The sequence below is a fragment of the Chenopodium album genome, chromosome 10 (assembly GCF_948465745.1).
Source record: "Chenopodium album chromosome 10, dcCheAlbu1.1, whole genome shotgun sequence".
NCBI classification, from domain to species: domain Eukaryota; kingdom Viridiplantae; phylum Streptophyta; class Magnoliopsida; order Caryophyllales; family Amaranthaceae; genus Chenopodium; species Chenopodium album.
Window position 1 is genome coordinate 42,569,854 of NC_137843.1, and position 19,132 is coordinate 42,588,985.

At 36.0% G+C, this 19,132-nt stretch overlaps 1 protein-coding gene across 1 annotated transcript; it reads left to right on the forward strand.

Annotated features, from left to right (window-relative positions):
- Positions 1-16,980: 16,980 nt before the first annotated feature.
- LOC145565215 (uncharacterized) lies at positions 16,981-17,508 on the forward strand. The gene has a single exon (XM_081625287.1). The coding sequence runs from the start codon at positions 16,981-16,983 to the stop codon at positions 17,506-17,508; it is 528 nt and encodes a 175-aa protein (XP_081481413.1).
- The last annotated feature ends 1,624 nt before the right edge of the window (positions 17,509-19,132 follow it).

The following is a 19,132-nucleotide window of genomic DNA, read 5'->3' on the forward strand; positions in this document are numbered from 1 at the left end:
AAGTTATGGCCAAAATACTAAACTGAGTCCAAACAGAACCTAAGCCCACTTTACCTACGACCCAATGATCATGTGGAGGGTCCAAAGGATTTAATCTCATTCCTAAACCAATTAGGATTAATTATAAGCTTCTATAAGTTTCTAAAAGATCTTAATTATCTTTTTTGAAAAGATAAGATTAAAGAGTTTGAATTTGAATAAAACTCCTCTTTATGAAAGTCCTAATTCTGTTCGAATTGAAAGACGTTCAAAGATAGTCAGATATGATTTTCGTGCCTCATATTATTTATTCAAATATTAGATGGTTGGATATCCCTTGAAATTATCTTTTCAATGATATATTATACTTCCTCCGTTCTTTTATTATTGCATCACTTGCCTTTTTAGGAAGTTTTACAAATATTGCACCATTTCCTATTTAGGAAAAAAATTATTTGTGTTCACACTACAAATACCCAACATACCCTTGCTTTTTCACAATTACTTTTTAGTTTATCAATATGTCACATGGGCAATTTTGTATTTTTACCTTTCTCTCTCTTACTTTTTTCCACTACCAAAATATTTGTACCCAACCCCTGTGGTGCAATAATAAAAAAACGAAATAAGTAATATTAATTCCGAGCTATAATGAAAAAGATATAAAAGAAATACAAAACTCTATCCAAAACTGACACCGTTCCACTATTTCGGCCATATCTTTTATTTTACAAACTATTATAATCTGATTCTAACTGTGTTAGAAAGTAGATTTCAAGAGCTTTCCAACGACATATTATTTATCTTATTACAATTTCTGGATCAAAAGATATGATAAAAACAAAAACTCCAAAAACTGCTTCCTATCGCAAGAGTTTTATTCCGATTTGAATTTGGACCTTTTCTTGATTCTTCGACCCTTCCTTTTTCTTTATAAATAGAGATCATATCACCCATTTTTCAATCATCAACAAGCTTGATCACTAAAAACCATTCTCTCTCTTCCTCTCTTAAACACCAAAAAAACCATTCTCTCTTCTATCTCATAATACTAGCCTTCCCTTTTCTCTCTTCATACATCCCTTAAGCACTCTAAGGAGTCCATACTTGACCCGAGGTTCCGTCCTTAAACCAAGGCGTGAAAGGCATATTGATTGAGGGTTTGGACCAATTCATCTCTCTTTTTATTTAATTTAATTGTTTCATTTTGATTTATTTTTATTAAAGTTACTAACTGTTTATTCATGATGTAGCAATTCAAGGAAACGCGGAAAGTGAGTAATTAATCACTAAATTACTCTTATTTTTATGGTTTTTTCTATATAGTAACCTTGTTAATTTCGCTTTTCTACATTGTGCCCCAACATATATCACTTTTTACACTGTAACCCCAAGATACATTTTGTTTCTATACAGTAACCTTGCCATTATCGCGCCGTTAAAATTCCATTAGTAGGGCCCACTCTCAATTTATTTATATTTTTTTATCGATTTGTGCGTTGGAAAATGTTCAGTCTAAGGTTTTGGGGGCTATTTTGGTCCTTCAGGATCCAAATTGAACTCGGATTTCAAAAACAAATAACATAAATTCTTCGTTCTTTATTGTTAAATTGTTGCTAGTATCATGATTAGGTTTATTCTTGTTGTTAGTATCATGATTAGGTATATTTATATTTGATTTGACGAACAATTTATTGTTAAATTGCTTTCAATATCAGAGTTGATTTTATTATATTTTTTATGCTCACCATATTGCATGTTAAAGGGAACATGTAATTGAAAATCACGCCTAATAAGATAATTTGGACAACCGGTTTAGGTTCCTTTTTAATCTTGTTATTAAATCAAGTGATCACGAATATTTTAGAATTATATGTGTACATTAATATTCAACCAATTTAGCATAATAATAGTTTGGAGCAAATTGAATATTTTGTTTATATGCCTTTGAGATCGCAGGAAACACTTTTCACAATAAGAATTGAATAGAGGCCGATACGGGCGAATGTGACTCCATGACTCACTTTGTACTATCATCCCCAATCCTCCTTTCGTGGTTCTAAATCATATGAAGTTAGTAATCTCATGGAATATGAATGGGGTGTAACCTTCACGGGTCAATCGTTGCTGCCTTTCATTATCCCTTATTTGTGGTTGCCTTTAATGATCCGTGAACGGTTTACAAGTTCCTTAAAAACTTGTTGGCGACTCCCTACTTTATTGTCCCTAATCATTATCCTTAATCGTATATGTCAATTTCCATTTCCTATGAGTGCCAAACATATTCACAACATGCTTAACGTAGGCGCGCTTCGAATGACGCCTACACCAACCAACTTCTCCAACTTGGTTCACAAGGGTACTTAGTAAACCCAAAAGCACAAGAGTACGAGGTACTCAATTCAGGAAAGAGTATATATCATAGTAACATGAACTCAAATCACCAATAAAAGGGATATAAATCAATAAGAATAGGTACTGAAATAAACTAGAAAAGGTTGTCATATTCTCAATAGGAACATAAACTAAAATCGACATGATCTCAACTCAGTCGGAATAGACAGCCATATATTCACAATAAGGACTCAAATCAACATGATCTCAACATGAACAAGAACTCAAATAAGGTAGAATGGGGAGTAAATCAATAAGATCTCATCATAATATAATCCGAATAAAACATGATCTCATTGTAGTAATAAAACTCACACAAAACATGTAATGAAGAATATAACAACCAGAGAAGGGACTCAAGCAACCGGTGGACTCAAAAAATCATAAGTAGAAATTAAATTAGGGTGAAGAAAATTATACGCTGCCCATTCACTCAGAGGGGTGAAATTTTTTATTAAGATACTTCAGAAAAGGTATGCTGGATCAATTTGGTCCTCATCAACCACAATCCCAAGTCTAACATTTTGTTGCCATCTTTTGCTTCTTCAGAAGGGAAGATCATCTTTGTTGGGGGATTTGCCATTGTATAACCCCAAAACTCTTCTTCCTCACTAAACCCATCCTCCCCTTTTTCCACTCCCTTTCCCTTTTCTTTTCCCCCTCCATTTCCCCATGTCTTAGTTTCCTTCCTCTTTCCCCGTCGTTTTCCCCCTCCATTTCCACCTGAACCTCCCTCCTTCCCGTTTCCCCTTTCATCTTCATCACAAATTTTCACCCCTTCCCTCTAAGCCTCCTCATAATCGTTGCTTTACCTAATTCTGGTGGTTTAATTAAAGGTTGACTTGTCGGTTTGACAATTAGTACGCTAGAATGGCAGATCTCTTCGAAATCCAACACTTATTCCTTCCCTTTTGCCTCCTGAACAAAATTAAGAGCCCTTCCCAGATATTCGAATGAAAAATCAGACAAAACCTCCTTGGCTTCACCTAATTTGTAAAATTGAAGATGTCAAGGTAAATCATCCTCAAACGAGCTAATAAACTCATCAAGAACATCATGTTCTACCATTTTTAGGGAAATAAGTGTCGTTTACAGGGGTCAAATCAGCCATTTTTAGGGACTCGAGTGTAGATCTGAAAAATTTCTCAAACTTTGAAGAGAATCAGAGATGAGAATCGTCCAAATCTGCACAGAAGGCCTACTCAAAAAGTGCAAAAATGATGAAAGAGGTGATCTGGAGAACAGAGATGGATAGAAGAGAGAGAAAGAAGAGCGTATAGTTCATATGAACTAGGGTTAGGGTTTCTGGGATTTAGAGATGAATGATGAAGCTGGGAGATGATTTAATGAGGATTGATTGAATTGAATGTGGGTAGTTGGGAGGGAGGTTTTTTAATTTTGGTGGGAGTCATTTGATTAATTAAATTAGGTTTGGAATATAATCAATTATGTTTAATTGTGTTAAGTGTCACTTAAAAAAATTAAGTAAGGGCAGAATTGTAATTTTACCAAAAAATTTACTATATTAGGACATTTTAAGTTTGTTACACATATTATGTAGCATCCTTATTTGGCAAATGTTGCACATAACCTGTAACAGAGGTAGTATATTTTTATTCCCCGTCCCACGGTCATATTTGTGCTTATTTGAGTTTTACGAAGCTATTTTTATTACTAATATACGTTTTCTAGTGTTTTTGTAGTGTTTATATTATTTGGTAGGAATTTACAAAATTATGATAATTTTTGAGTTTATTGGATCACTATAAAACATTGAAGTCGGATTGTGTTTTATGACCGAATACTAGAAGCCCAAGGCTGAGCTAGACGAATTTGGTTCGGTAATTAAGGCTCGATTAAGTCCGTAGGCTACGAAGGTCCAAGTTACTAGCATGAGTGTAAACAAGTATGATATACCAAATCTATTAACTATAACTAAAACAAAATGTAGCTGACATAATCACTTTGTTGGATTTAATGATTTTGATGATGACACAACCTCACTTACTTACAAACTAATAAGTGATTGATTGTTTAAGTGTGTACTCAGTTGCAAAGACCGGGAGAATTAAGTGTCTTATAAAGATACCATGAGGAACAAGAAGGCCAGAAGCAGAGCTATCCATAAATATGAGTTCCTTTGCAGGAATTGGTGCTTCAGAAATGAAGACTTGAGAAGAGAAGGTTCCCCTCATGGAACAGAAGCTTCAGAGAAGAAGCTTCATCAAAGAAGAGAAGTTCCTTCCAAGGAACAGGAAGCATCGGAGTAGAAGCTTCATCAAAAGACATGAAGAATAAAATATATTTTATTCTAGGATTTATGTAAGTATGAGATATTAAGTTGCACTCGAAAATTCTGTGTGGAATTGGTCCAAAAGATAAAATTGTGCATGCTAATTTTTAGGAAAACTGTTTTCTTAACGTTTATCTTTTTCCAAATTAAAAGGGATTTTATTTTATTTCTGATTTTCGAAAATATCTTCTGAAAATAAAAACTCCCACGTTTTCTAATAACTTGCGGCCTACTCCTCCATGATTTTCTTCAAGTCATGGTGTTGAACATTGAGGAGTTCATGTTTCCTTAATTTTAGGAACATGATCTTCTTAGTGGGTTGAAGTAGTGGCGTAATGGATTTGCTGCACAAAGGAGTTTTTCCTCAACGAATTTGATCTATAAATAGTCTTTGAAATCAGTTGGAAAAACTCACCCTTACTCACATAAGTTTTCAAGCTTTAATTCGAGTTAAGTGTCAATTCCACATAAGTGATATAGAGTGTTCTTATGTTCTTATACTAGAGTTATTTATTTTTCGAGTTGTAATTTGGGAATGAGGAAGTTTGAGTGAATTTCTGTATGTGAGAAAGAGAAGTGAGAAAGAGAAGAGAAAGAAAAGAGAAAGAGAAGAGAAAGAGAAGAGAGATAGAGAAGAGAAAGAGAAGAGAAGAGTAACAAGTTGGGTGACTTGTTCCTCGGGGTTTCAAGTTCGTTGAGGAACTTGAAATTTGAGTCTTTAGTTTGTAATAGGACCGTTTGCCCTATTATAGTGAAGATTCTTTTCCCAAAATCCCAAGTGGTCGTGGTTTTTCTTCTTGTTAGGTCCAAGGAGTTTTCCACGTAAAAATCTCTCTTGCATCTTTTAGTTCCTTGAGTTTGTCTTTCTGTTCCTTTAGGTCACTTAGTTTTAATTCCGCAAGAAGTTTGGCTAAACACTCATACTACAATTCAACCCCCCCTTCTTGTAGTATTCATTGAAACAACAATTGGTATCAGAGCCTAACTTCTAGGAATATCAGGAAACCCTGAAGAAGAAAGGTCTTGGAGAAAATGAATACTCATGAAAAGCTCGAGGAAGGATACTCAACTCAGAGACCTCCTATGTTCAACGACAAGTTCTATACCTACTGGAAGAACCGCATGGAAATCTTTATCAAGGCGGAGAACTACCAAGTCTGGAGGGTCATCGAGGTTGGTGATTTCGAAGTCACCAAAACAAACGCTCAAAATGAGGTAATCCCTAAGCCTATGTCTGAATTTGAGAAAGAGGATTTTGATAAAATGGAAATCAATGCTATGGCTGTGAAATTGCTCCACTGTGGACTTGGACTTCATGAACACAATCGTGTTATGGGGTGCAAGAACTCTAAGGAAATCAGGGATTTGCTGCAGATTACTCATGAAGGAACCAATGAGGTTAAACGCTCAAAAATCGATCTGCTTATGTCAAAGTATGAAAGATTTGAGATGCAACCTACAGAAACCATTTAAGAGATGCTAACCCGTTTTACTAACATCACAAATGAGTTGGTTTCCCTTGGTAGACAAATTCCTACAGATGAGCAGGTTAGGAAGGTTCTTAGAAGTCTTCCACAAGATGAGAAATGGAGAGGTAAGGTGACAGCCCTTAAGGAAACTAAGGACTTTACCAAGTTCAACATTGAACAACTAGCAGGTTCTCTCATGACTCATGAGCTACACCTTGGAGTCAACAACGAATCCATAAGGAACAAGGGATTGGCTCTTAAGGCTGATGAGGAAGAAGACTCAAAAGTAGACGAGGATGAGGCTGCCCTAATTGTGCGAAGATTCAAGAAGATGTTCAAGAAAGGCTGCACCTCAAGGAACTTCGGGAAAAAGACCTCAAATCCAAAACCTGACTACAGCTGCCACAAGTGTGGATCCCCAGATCACTTTATCAGAGACTGTCCCCTCTAGGAAAATGATAAAGGAAAAGAAAAGGCTAAGGAACAAGGAAGAGAAAAATTCAGCAAAGCAAACTACCAAAAGTCAGACATGAGGAAGGCCATGATAGCAGCCCCTTGGGAGACTCAGACAGTGAAGAAGAAGAGGATGACAAACCAGAAGAGGAGACGGCTAATCTTTTCTGATGGCTAAATCAGATGATGAAAAGGCCTACCTTGAGGAACTCTAGAAAGAGGTATTTCTTGATCCTAAACAGCTTAAAACTCTCTCTAAAGACGTCCTAATAGATATATGTCTAGAAGAAGAAGAACTCTTTAGAGATACTTGTGTGAAACTGAACAAATGTGAAAAAGCTCTTAAGGTTTGCAAAGAACATGGTGCTTGGTTGGAAACAGCCTATGCAAAGTCTCAAAGCAAATTAAGAGAGCTTGATTTTAAATATAAACACATAACAGAGATAGCTGATAGAATCAAGAATGAAAGTATTCTTCTGAATGTTGAATTAACTCAGTATAAGCTCATGAATTCTAATGTCAGTTCTAGCAGTTCCTCACGCGATCAGCTGCTTAAATTCAATGTTGATTTTGAAAATTTGAAAAATGAACTCTCTACTTTAAAAACTCAAAAGGAACAACTTGAATCGGAACTGAATGCTAGAAAGGATAGAAGCATTGACCCAAAGGTCATACCTAAGTGGATAGTTGAAGCTCAAGGAAAACGAACTGAAGGCCTTGGTTACATGACCAAGAGAAAAGGTAAGCAAAAGAAATATGTTGAGCTTCCTAGCATGAAGGTATGCACTTTTTGTGGTAAGACTAGACATCTCTATGGTCAATGTAGAATAAGAGAAGAAGCTGATAAAAGAAATGTAAAACAAGTGTGGGTCAAGAAAACTGATATTGCATCCACGTCTAAGGAACCCAAGGAAACCTGGGTTCCTGATCCTAATGCTTAGTTTTCTTACAGGTCCTAGTGAGGGGGAATAACTCGTGGTATCTCGACAACGGGTGTTCAAAGCATATGACAGGTGATAAATCAAAATTCCTCTCACTAGAAGACTACCCTGGAGGAACAGTAACCTTTGGGGATAATAAGAAGGGCGCGATCGTTGGAAAAGGAAAAATTGGAAGATCAAAATCTCATTCCATTGATAATGTGTTCCTAGTCGAGGGCTTAATGCACAATTTGCTCAGCATATCACAGTTCTGTGATAAAGGAAACTCGGTAAGTTTTACTTCTGACTCTTGCAACATCATCAACAACAAGTCAGGAAAGGTTGTTCTAGAAGGAACAAGAAGAGGGAATACTTATACAGTTGACCTCAACTTAATCCCAAGGAACAACCTTACATGTCTGAGTGTTGTTGAAGATGATCCCCTGCTATGGCATAAACGTTTTGGACATGCTAGCTTTTCATTACTGGACAAACTAAGGTCAAGGAACCTGGTTGTGGGACTTCCTATAATCAAGTTCCTACAAAACAAAGTTTGTGATGGATGTGTGAAAGGCAAGCATGTTCGTTCATCTTTTAAATTGAAGAAAATGGTGAGCACTACAAAGCCTTTGGAATTAATCCATATGGATTTGTGTGGTCCCATGAGGATTCAAAGCAGGAGTGGCAAGAAATATGTTTTGGTTATTGTTGATGATTATTCCAGATTCACTTGGGTTATTTTTCTTGCTAGTAAAGATGAAAATTTTAACGAGTTTGTTGTTTTTACCAAGAAAATACAGAAAATCAGTGGTCACTCCATAGTTCATCTCAGATCAGATCACGAAACTGAATTTGAGAACTCAAAATTTGATGAGTTTTGCAGGGAAAATGGCATGAATCATAATTTCTCAGCTCCAAGGACTCCCCAACAAAATGGAGTTGTAGAAAGGAAGAATCGAACCCTTGAGGAAATGGCTAGAACGATGCTGATTGCAAGTGGATTGCTAAGGAACTTCTGGGCTGAAGCTGTGAATACAGCATGTTACATTCTTAATAGAGTAACAATCAGAAGTATCATCAACAAGACTCCCTATGAACTATTCAAGGGAAGGAAGCCAAACATATCTCATCTTAGAGCCTTTGGTTGTAAGTGCTTTGTACATAACAATGGTAAGAAAAACCTACGGAAATTTGATGAAAGAAGTGAAGAGGCCATATTTCTTGGATATGCCTCTGGTAGCAAAGCTTATAGAGTTTACAATAAAAGTTCAATGTGTGTTGAGGAAAGCATTCACATAATCTTTGATGAAGTTAACCAGTTTGTGAGTGTGCAGGAATAAGAAGATGATAATGATTTTGAAATTGGATTGATAAGAGACAGGGATGAAGAAGAGACTCAGAAGCAAACCAAAGAAAAGCAGCCTGCTCCAGAAGAGGATCATCAAGAGAATGAGGAAGTTCCTCAATCAGATGAACAGGCGAATGAGGAACTAGTAGAAGAAGCAGAAGGAACAGATCCAGAAGCTCCTCAAATTGGAGTTCCTGCTAGGGAATTTCAACCTAGGACATTCAAGTATAAAAGTTCCGATCCAACTGATCTCATAATCAGTGACATAAGAAAAGGAACTCAAACAAGATCGCAGATGAGGAACTTCTGTGCGTTCCATGCATTTTTGTCAATCCTAGAGCCTCGAAATCATCAAGAAGCCTTGGGAGATGCTGACTGGATAGTGGCCATGCAAGAGGAACTAAATGAGTTCGAAAAGAACAAAGTTTGGCACTTTGAGCCAAAGCCTAAGGATAAGAAAGTCATTGGGCTCAAATGGGTGTTTAGGAACAAGCTTGATGAACATGGCACTATAGTAAGGAACAAGGCCAGATTGGTTGTGAAGGGCTACAACCAACAGGAAGGTATTGATTTCGATGAAACCTTTGCTCCTGTAGCTAGATTAGAAGCTATTAGAATCCTAGTAGCTTTTGCCTCTTTTATGGGTTTCAAACTCTATCAAATGGATGTGAAATGTGCTTTTCTAAATGGTTTCTTAAATGAGGAGGTATTTGTTGAACAACCTCCTGGTTTCGAAAATCCTAATTTCCAAATCATGTTTTTAAGCTTGATAAAGCTCTCTATGGGCTTAAAGAAGCTCCAAGAGCCTGGTATGAAAGGCTTTCAAAGTTCCTACTGAAAAATGATTTTAAAAGAGGAAAAGTAGATAAAACTCTTTTTCTTAAATCTCGAGGAACTGATTTGTTAATTGTACAGATCTATGTAGATGATATTATATTTGGTGCTACTAACAATGGTTTGTGCAAGTACTTTGTTGAGCTAATGGGTGGTGAGTTTGAAATGAGCATGATGGGTGAATTAAATTTCTTCCTTGGACTTCAAATAAAGCAAACAGCAGAAGGAATTATGATTCACCAACAGAAGTAAGTTAAGGAACTTCTGAAGAAGTACAACATGGAGAATGCCAAGACAAATCACACACCTATAGGAACAGTAACAAGACTTGATGAGGATCCACAAGGAACAAGTGAGGATATAACCACTTACAGAGGTATGATTGGTTCATTGCTATATCTAACAGCCATCAGGCCTGACATTTCTTTTAGTGTTAGATTGTGTGCTAGATTTCAGTCTAATCCTAAAGAATCACATCTAATGGTTGTTAAGAGAATTTTAAGATACCTCAAAGGAACAGATGACCTGTGTCTGTTCTATCCTAGAAGTGATGACTTTATGCTTAGAGGATTTACAGATGCTGACTATGCTGGTGACTTAGTCAACAGGAAAAGCACCTCAGGTATGGTTCAGTTCCTTGGCTCTTGTCTAGTTTCTTGGGGTTCCAAGAAACAAAATACTGTTGCATTGTCTACTGCAGAGGCTGAGTATGTAGCAGCAGCTGCTTGTTACTCTCAAGTCCTTTGGATCAAACAACAGTTGCGTGACTTTGGTATTAAATTTAATTGCATTACTATCTATTGTGATAACACTAGTGCAATTTGCATGTCTAAAGATCCAGTCCATCATTCAAGAGTCAAGCATATTCATATAAGGCATCATTTCCTTAAGGATAATGTTAAAAAGGGTTTGATTAAATTAGATTTCTGCCAAACTGATAATCAAATTGCAGATATTTTAACAAAACCCTTGAATAGAGAAAGGCATGAGAAGATGAGAATGGAACTTGGGATGATTAAGTTATACTAAGAAAAATGCATCAAGTTCCCTCAGGTATGAAACTCAAACTGTCGTGCTTAAATCATGGTATACTATGCACAAGTGTTATATGTTTAATTACATAGTTAAGACAGGTTGTGAGTAGGAGTAATATTTACTAAGGGCATGTAAATTTGAAAGACATAGAATGTGAAAGTCCAAAATTAGTTGCATGAGCCTTGTTGAATTGTTCTGTGTATCAAGTTGCATTTGCAAGTGATTTTTAACTAATTAAATTTAAGAGATAAAATTATTGTGTTTATCTATTTTTCAAAATTCCAAAATCTAAACACAAAATTCGGATGAATACATCAAATATTCATCATTATCTTTTGTTCAAAAGTAGCCCACTCACATTACTCTCTTAAAACACGGTTTGCATTTTCCTAAGCAATAAATATGAGTTTCAAATCAACTTAATTCACCTCACCTCCCAAACGACACCTCACTTCACCAATTTACCTCCACCATAAAACATGTCAGCCTCATACAAATTTACACCACACAAAAATTACCTTCTCTCTCATCACTCTGATCATAACTACTCTCCAATGTCTACCTCTCCAAAAACCCAAATTGAAGCCGACTCAAACACAAACCCTATCCCAGACATTACCATGGAAATTCCACCGTAAATCACTCCCATCGAAGTTCAAGAGCCTCCAAAAGTCAAATCGACTACCGAATCTCAGTCTTCTCGCAAAAGGAAGTCTGATGACATGCAAGATGAAGAAGAAAGTGCTCCGGAACTAGGGGTCAATTACCGGGACAAGCCAGTAGCCATGAAAAGGCAAGAGAAAATTGGTGATCACTTTGTGACAGGTTTGGCTATTAATCTCCCTTGGTGTAAGTCTGTTAAGCTTTATGAATTGCTTGATTTGATTGAGTCTCAAAATTGGGTGAATTTTTTGAGTGAATGCTTCAATCGGAGTTTGTATGTTGATGCTATGAAGGATTTTTGCAAAAGTTTCAAGTACTCCAAAGGTACTATTCGTTGTTGTGTGTATGAAAAAGAAATTGAGTTTGATGCGATGTATTTGGTTGAATTGTTTGATGTTCCTAATACTGGGTATGATATATATTTTAAAAGTAATGTGATAAGAAACCCTCTTCCTGATGCCAATATTGATGAAATAGTGGAGTTTCTAGGCGGTGACCCGGAGGAAACCTACATAAATCATAATGTCCTAACCCCTCTTGACAAAATCCTGCTAAAGTTTGTTTTCAATGATATAATCCCTCGTTCTCAAAAGAGAGACAGTGCCAACAAGCTTGATTCTGTCTTAATTTATTGCCTAGCCAAAAAAGATCCAAATCAACTTTCCCTCCATCATGATCCAACACCTTTCCCACTGTGTTCCAAAAGGATGGAAGGTGGGATATGGAAACCTACTTACCTATGTGTTCGAAAGTTTTGGTATCTCCTTTACTGATAAAGAACCCCTGCCCCTCAAAAACACCGAATACATGCAGCCTATTTTTCTTGAAAACCATAAGATGAAGGTTGTGGATGGGTGTTTTGAAGCTGTGCTGGAGGAACAGGAGAAAAGGCCAAAGGAAGTAGGAGCACCATCTGAGGGGGAAAAAGAGAGGGCTACGGGGATAGTTGAGGGAGTAGTGCAGGATATTCAGGAAGAGGAAGAGGAAAAGATAGTTGAGGAGGTCACTGAAACAGGGGGAAGGAAGAAAAGGAAGAGCTTGAGGTTGATGAAGAAAAAGGAGACCTCTGCACCCATTTGCATTGATATCACTGGGGTGCAGGAGGATTTGTAGAAAGTCACAAGCTCTCCTATTTCGGGCAAGTATGCATCTGCAAGAACAGGTTTTGCAGCTTTCAGTTCCCCTCCAAAGGTTCCCAGCGAAGATGTGAAGGAGCTGAAGAATACGCTCCTTAAGGTGCTGAAGGAACAAGAGCAGTCAAAGTTGCAGATGGAGGAATTGAAGAAGAGTGTGCTCACTTTGAAGGCTGATGTCAAGAAGCTAGTCACAAGCACTGAACAAGGGAGACAGTCCATTGTCAAGGACATAGTGTCTCAAATCAGCAAGAAGCTGGAGGATCTTGCTGTTGATGATGACCAGAGCATTGCTTCTTAACCTATCTTTCCTTGCAGTCTCTTTATGTTGATGAAACCTATATTTTATCTGTTTTTGGGAAACAATTTTTATTTTGGTCTGTAATATTTTGGGCACTTTTTAATTTCTTTTGGTAAACTTGCAAATTTAGTACATTTGGCCAATGTTTTAAATTGGTTTTGGATGATTAATATCTGTATATTCTGCCTATATGCTTTGTGAATGTTTTCTCTCTATGCATGCTTCTTGTCTTAACACTAAACCACTAGATGGTGTTGTGTTATGGTATACTATATGCTTGTATGTTGGTTTTTGATAATGCCAAAAGGGGGAAAAGATGCAAACCATCAAGGAAACTTAATCATTCTATGGTCTCTGTTCGAAATCTTCACAAGCTGCCTACTCTCTACAAGCAGGTATAATGTATATACAAGTTTTTTCAAGTTTTTCAGTTTTTCCTTAAGTTATTTATTTAAGTATAGTTTTTACTTCCTTATCATTTGTTCCCTTTCTGCATTGTACTTTGTTTTTGCATTTTCTTTCTTTAAGAATAAGTTGGATTATCTCTGTTTCCTTGTAAGTAAGTTTGGTTTGTTTGTCATCATCAAAAACGGGGAATATTGTTGGATTTAATGATTTTGATGATGACACAACCTCACTTACTTACAAACTAATAAGTGCTTGATTGTTTAAGTGTGTACTCAGTTGCAAAGACCGGGAGAATTAAGTGTCTTATAAAGATACCATGAGGAACAAGAAGGCCAGAAGCAGAGCTATCCATAAATAAGAGTTCCTTTGCAGGAATTGGTGCTTCAGAAATGAAGACTTGAGAAGAGAAGGATCCCCTCAGGGAACAGAAGCTTCAGAGAAGAAGCTTCATCAAAGAAGAGAAGTTCCTTCCAAGGAACAGGAAGCATCGGAGTAGAAGCTTCATCAAAAGACATGAAGACTAAAATATATTTTATTCTAGGATTTATGTAAGTATGAGATATTAAGTTGCACTCGAAAATTCTGTGTGGAATTGGTCCAAAAGATAAAATTGTGCATGCTAATTTTTAGGAAAACTGTTTTCTTAACGTTTATCTTTTTCCAAATTAAAAGGGATTTTATTTTATTTCTGATTTTCGAAAATATCTTCTGAAAATAAAAACTCCCACGTTTTCTAATAACTTGCGGCCTACTCCTCCATGATTATCTTCAAGTGATGGTGTTGCACATTGAGGAGTTCATGTTTCCTTAATTTTAGGAACATGATCTTTTTAGTGGGTTGAAGAAGTGGCATAATGGATTTGCTGCACAAAGGAGTTTTTCCTAAATGAATTTGATCTATAAATAGTCTTTGAAATCAGTTGGAAAAACTCACCGTTACTCACATAAGTTTTCAAGCTTTAATTCGAGTTAAGTGTCAATTCCACATAAGTGATATAGAGTGTTCTTATGTTCTTATACTAGAGTTATTTATTTTTCGAGTTGTAATTTGGGGAATGGGGAAGTTTGAGTGAATTTCTGTATGTGAGAAAGTGAAGAGAAAGAGAAGAGAAAGAGAAGAGAGATAGAGAAGAGAAAGAGAAGAGAAGAGTAACAAGTTGGGTGACTTGTTCCTCGGGGTTTCAAGTTCGTTGAGGAACTTGAAGTTTGAGTCTTTAGTTTGTAATAGGACCATTTGCCCTATTCTAGTGAACATTCTTTTCCCAAAATCCCAAGTGGTCGTGGTTTTTCTCCTTGTTAGGGCCAAGGAGTTTTCCACGTAAAAATCTCTCTTGCATCTTTTAGTTCCTTGAGTTTGTCTTTCTGTTCCTTTAGGTCACTTAGTTTTAATTCCGCAAAAGGTTTGGCTAAACACTCATACTACAATTCAACCCCCCCTTCTTGTAGTATTCATTGAAACAACACACTGTCCACATGTCACTCTCATATTAAATTTTTTCCCGTCTAAATGCAAGGCTGATGTCATTTTTTTTTTTTTGTGGAACGCCCATGTTTAACAATTTTGAAATTTTAATATTAGAAGCTTCTACGTTATAACTACAACCTATATATCAATTTATCCTAAAAAAATAAAACAAATGTAAATAACAAACTAATAAATGGACTCCTATATTGAAATATGTATTAGATGACGTTGAACAGATACTATATCAGAATTTTGATGAAAATCTAAAATTTTAAAATTACAAAATATTTTTATACAATATATATAATTCTTATGTGTATTTAACCATTTTTTTTAAATGTACAAATTATAAAAATAGATTTTATATAAACCTTGCATCGCACGGGTTCTAACCTAGTTTATTATAATGGACGAATTTGTGACAAAGAGAGAATTAAGGCCTATAATTAATGGCCCAAGATTGCAAATTAATCGAGCTAATAGTTAATACCTACACCCTAGTGTAGGTAGTACTACCTACACCTCTACCATAAATATATATACTAGATATTTTTAAAAAAAAATCATTTCATAAACTTCCTTCATCATCTTTATTTTCTCCCTCCAAAGACCACAATTCTTATTTTCTCTCTCTAAACTTTCAAAGAGCAAAATTCTTCATTTTCTCTCTCCTCAAACAACCATGTATTTCTCGTACTACTTCAAAAAAATTGCAAACCTATTGTAATTCAATTTGCCATTGTTGTCAACGTCGCTGAAATCTTTTCACATTTGTCGTTAGAATCATCTCACCGCAAATATACGCCTTCTTCAATTTTTTCTCTAGATCTAAAAATTATTGGTAAATGATTTCTATTTTTTTTCCTTTTTTGTGAAAGTAATATACTACCTCCGTTTCATAAAATCTGCAACAAAGAGGCATTCACATTTCCCAAGGAAAAATTTGGTAAAAGTGTATTAGCAAAAGTTAAGGTAGGTGATTAATATTTGATGAGAGAGAAAGTGGGGACCAAAAACCAAACCCAAATTCATTCTGCCAAAAATTTTACAGAAATTGGAGGGAGACTTTTCGTTGGAAACTTCAAATTTGGCCTCCAAATTTAAATTTTCCAACTTTCCCCAATTTTCAAATTTGGCTCCAAATTTTTTGTTTCAACCTAAGTTATAAATACAACACTTAATACCCCACCATTCTAGTTCAAAAATTTACAGAGCAACATTAAAGACAGCCTTTAAAATGAAACAGTTGAATTAAATACAACCTTCAAAATCTAACATCCTAATTGAATTAAGTCAGCACTTCAAGCTTCCAAAAAATCAAGCCTTCAAGCACCATCTTCTACAGCATCTGTTAGTGGTGGGTGGGAAAGGTCCTCTGTTACAGCAAAATCTGAAACAATAGCAAAAGAAACAAACTAAAAAAAAAATATGGATACATCAAATGTTGATGAATACTTCAACATGGAGCAGATTTTAATGGAGGAAGATCTTCTCCAACAAAATGAAAATGCAAATGTAAATGAAGGCAACGGTCAGCAACAAATTGATAGAACCCAACTTACTCTTGCTGAAAAACGAGGTATTGTTGATGAAATTTTAACACAACTTAGGGAGGATGACACATTGCAACGGAGGATGCAAACAAAAATTACAGCAAAATTTGGGGTCCACAGATCAACAGTTAGTAGATTATTCACTGATGTAATGAAGCAAAAACAGAGTGGGGAGCTGATTGATGTCAGGACTAAAAAACTGGGCAAAGTTGGTCCCAAATTCAAGCAATATTCAGAAGAATTTCTGCTGTCATGCCCACTTAGGTTGAGAACCACAGAAAGAAGTTATGCAAGTTACTTAAAAATATCTCATGTAACAATAAATAGGCTAAGGAAAAGGGGGCTGCTCAGATTTCATACAAGATGTAACCATCCCAAGCTAACTGACAACCACAAGATAGAGAGACTAAGATGGGTGTTGGCACACCTCATCCTTGCCACACAAACAGAGGACCCAATGTACAATGACATGGACTATGTCATTCACATTGATGAAAAGTGGTTCTACTTGAACCCAAAGACAAGAAAGTTTTATCTGCTGCCCAATGAGGAAAATCCTTATAGATGTGATCATTCCAAAAGGTTTAAGGTTAAAGCCAAGTTCATGGCCATGATAGGAAAGCCACATCACAACACAGATGGGGAAATGATCCATGATGACAAGTATGGAATATTTAGGTTTGTTTATGAGCAAAGGGCAAAAAAATCAAGCAAAACAGGCTAGCAGGAACAATGGAATTGAAAGTATTGCAATCAGTAACTAAAGATGTGATTAGAGACATATTGATCAACAAGGTCATTCCATCCATTATACACAAATGGCCAGCACACTTGTCTAAGGAAGTTTTCCTTCAATGGGATTATGCAAGACCCCATAAAATTCCAACTGATCCAGAGTTTGTGTCAGCTTGTACACAAAATGGATTCAACATCAAAATGGTGTACCAACCCCCACAATCTCCAAACCTAAATGTGCTAGACTTAGGGTTGTTCACAGTTATGCAATCAATTCAATATCAGTCATTCCCCAAAAATGTTGAGGAGTTAGTTAAAGCTATGGAAGAGGCATACAACACTGATCCATTATCAAACAAATTCACAAGGATCACAGTACAGTCTTGTATGACTGAAATTCTAAAAAGGATGGGAGGCAACAACTTTACTCCACGCCATATGAAAAAGAGAAGATTGGAAGAGCTAGAAATTCTGCCAGAGAGGTTGACTGTCAGTGTTGGTGGAACAAGATATAAATCACCTTAATGACATGTTTAGACCAGTTAACCAGGCACAAGCAGAAGAAGATGCTGAAATGGAAGTAGATGCTGATTGAGAAGAACAAAGCATAATCATTCTGTGCAAGGTATGGACTCAAATATCTGTTCTATGGTTTTTTTTGGCTTTGTGGGTGTAAGATAGTTTTTGGACAGTCCTTATGACCTATATATAAGGGTGGACTGCCACTCATAACCATATTGTGATGTATGGGACTCAAAAATTGTGGTTATGTGTAACTTTTGTGGGACTCAATCTGTAGTATGTATGCATGTTATGGCATACTTTTGAAGGACTCTCTCTAGTATGTATGCATGTTATGGCATGCTTTTGTTAAACATGAGATGGAACTATGATTATTGTAGTGGTAGTAATTTGCTATTAAGTACTTCAACCAAAAAAATATGCAGAACTTCTTTTAGGTTCTCAAATGTGAAAAAGAATTCCATCAGAAGTTTTTTTTTTCTCATCATAACAAAATACTCTTGTTTGTTACCTCTACACTACTTGATTCTAATGGATAAATCAAATAGTGGATCAAATCAAACAATATTTTGTTTATCAAAAGAGTCCCTTCATCATATGGAATTTAGGGTGGTTGATGATCTCTCTCCATAGGTCATTGAGATCAATTTGGGACTCAATTTAGGACTTCAACCAACAACAACAAATGATCTCTCCACATTGGTCATTGAGATCAAGGGGGACTCAATTTAGGTATTCAAACAACAAAAAAAAATTTCAAACACCTATCATCATCCATAAATCAACATCCCCATCAACCAACAACATATCCAACAACATAACAACAACAAAGCCAGTATAAGAACAAGAATATCCAACAGAACAATATATCCAACAGAATATCCAACAGAAGAAGAACAATATCCAACACCATATACAATAGAATATCCAACAGAACAAGAACAATATCCAACACCATATCCAACAGAATATCCAACAGAAGAAGAACAATTTCCAACACCATATGCAACAGAATATCCAACAGAACAAGAACAATATCCAACAGCATGATCCATCAGCATATCCAACAGGATATCCAATAGCATATCCAAAAGAACAATACCCTCCTAAGTAACAATGTATCCAACAGAACAATATCCAACAATATATCCAACAGGACAATATATCCTCCTAAGTAACAATGTATCCAACAGAACACTATCTAACAATATATCTAACAGGACAATATCCAACAATATATCCAACAGGACAGTATATCCAACAAAGCTAGCAGATCAACAAAGCATAAAGACAGCATATCAACAAAGCCAACTTAAGAACAAGGGCAAAGCCAACAGCTGAATACAAACATGAACAAGAACAAATCAAACTGATGAACAACAACATAGACAACAGAGCAAGATCATAATAGGCAACAAATGGGACTCGGAACATAGCCATAAACCAGAAAATTCAAGTCAATTTCAAGGGATAATGCAACAATAGAGACATAAAAAATCAGAAATGCTAACAAAGTTAAGGGTTAGAGTATGTTATGCTTCTGAATCACCCAGATGGGTGGAATTTTTGATCCAGATACTTGAGGAAATCGAGAACAGATGGGTCAATATTATCCTCATCAACCTCA

What these genes read in the sequence shown, in the direction of transcription:
- LOC145565215 (XM_081625287.1), top strand. Translation starts at nt 16,981, where the DNA reads ATGGAATTGAAAGTATTGCAATCAGTAACTAAAGATGTGATTAGAGAC.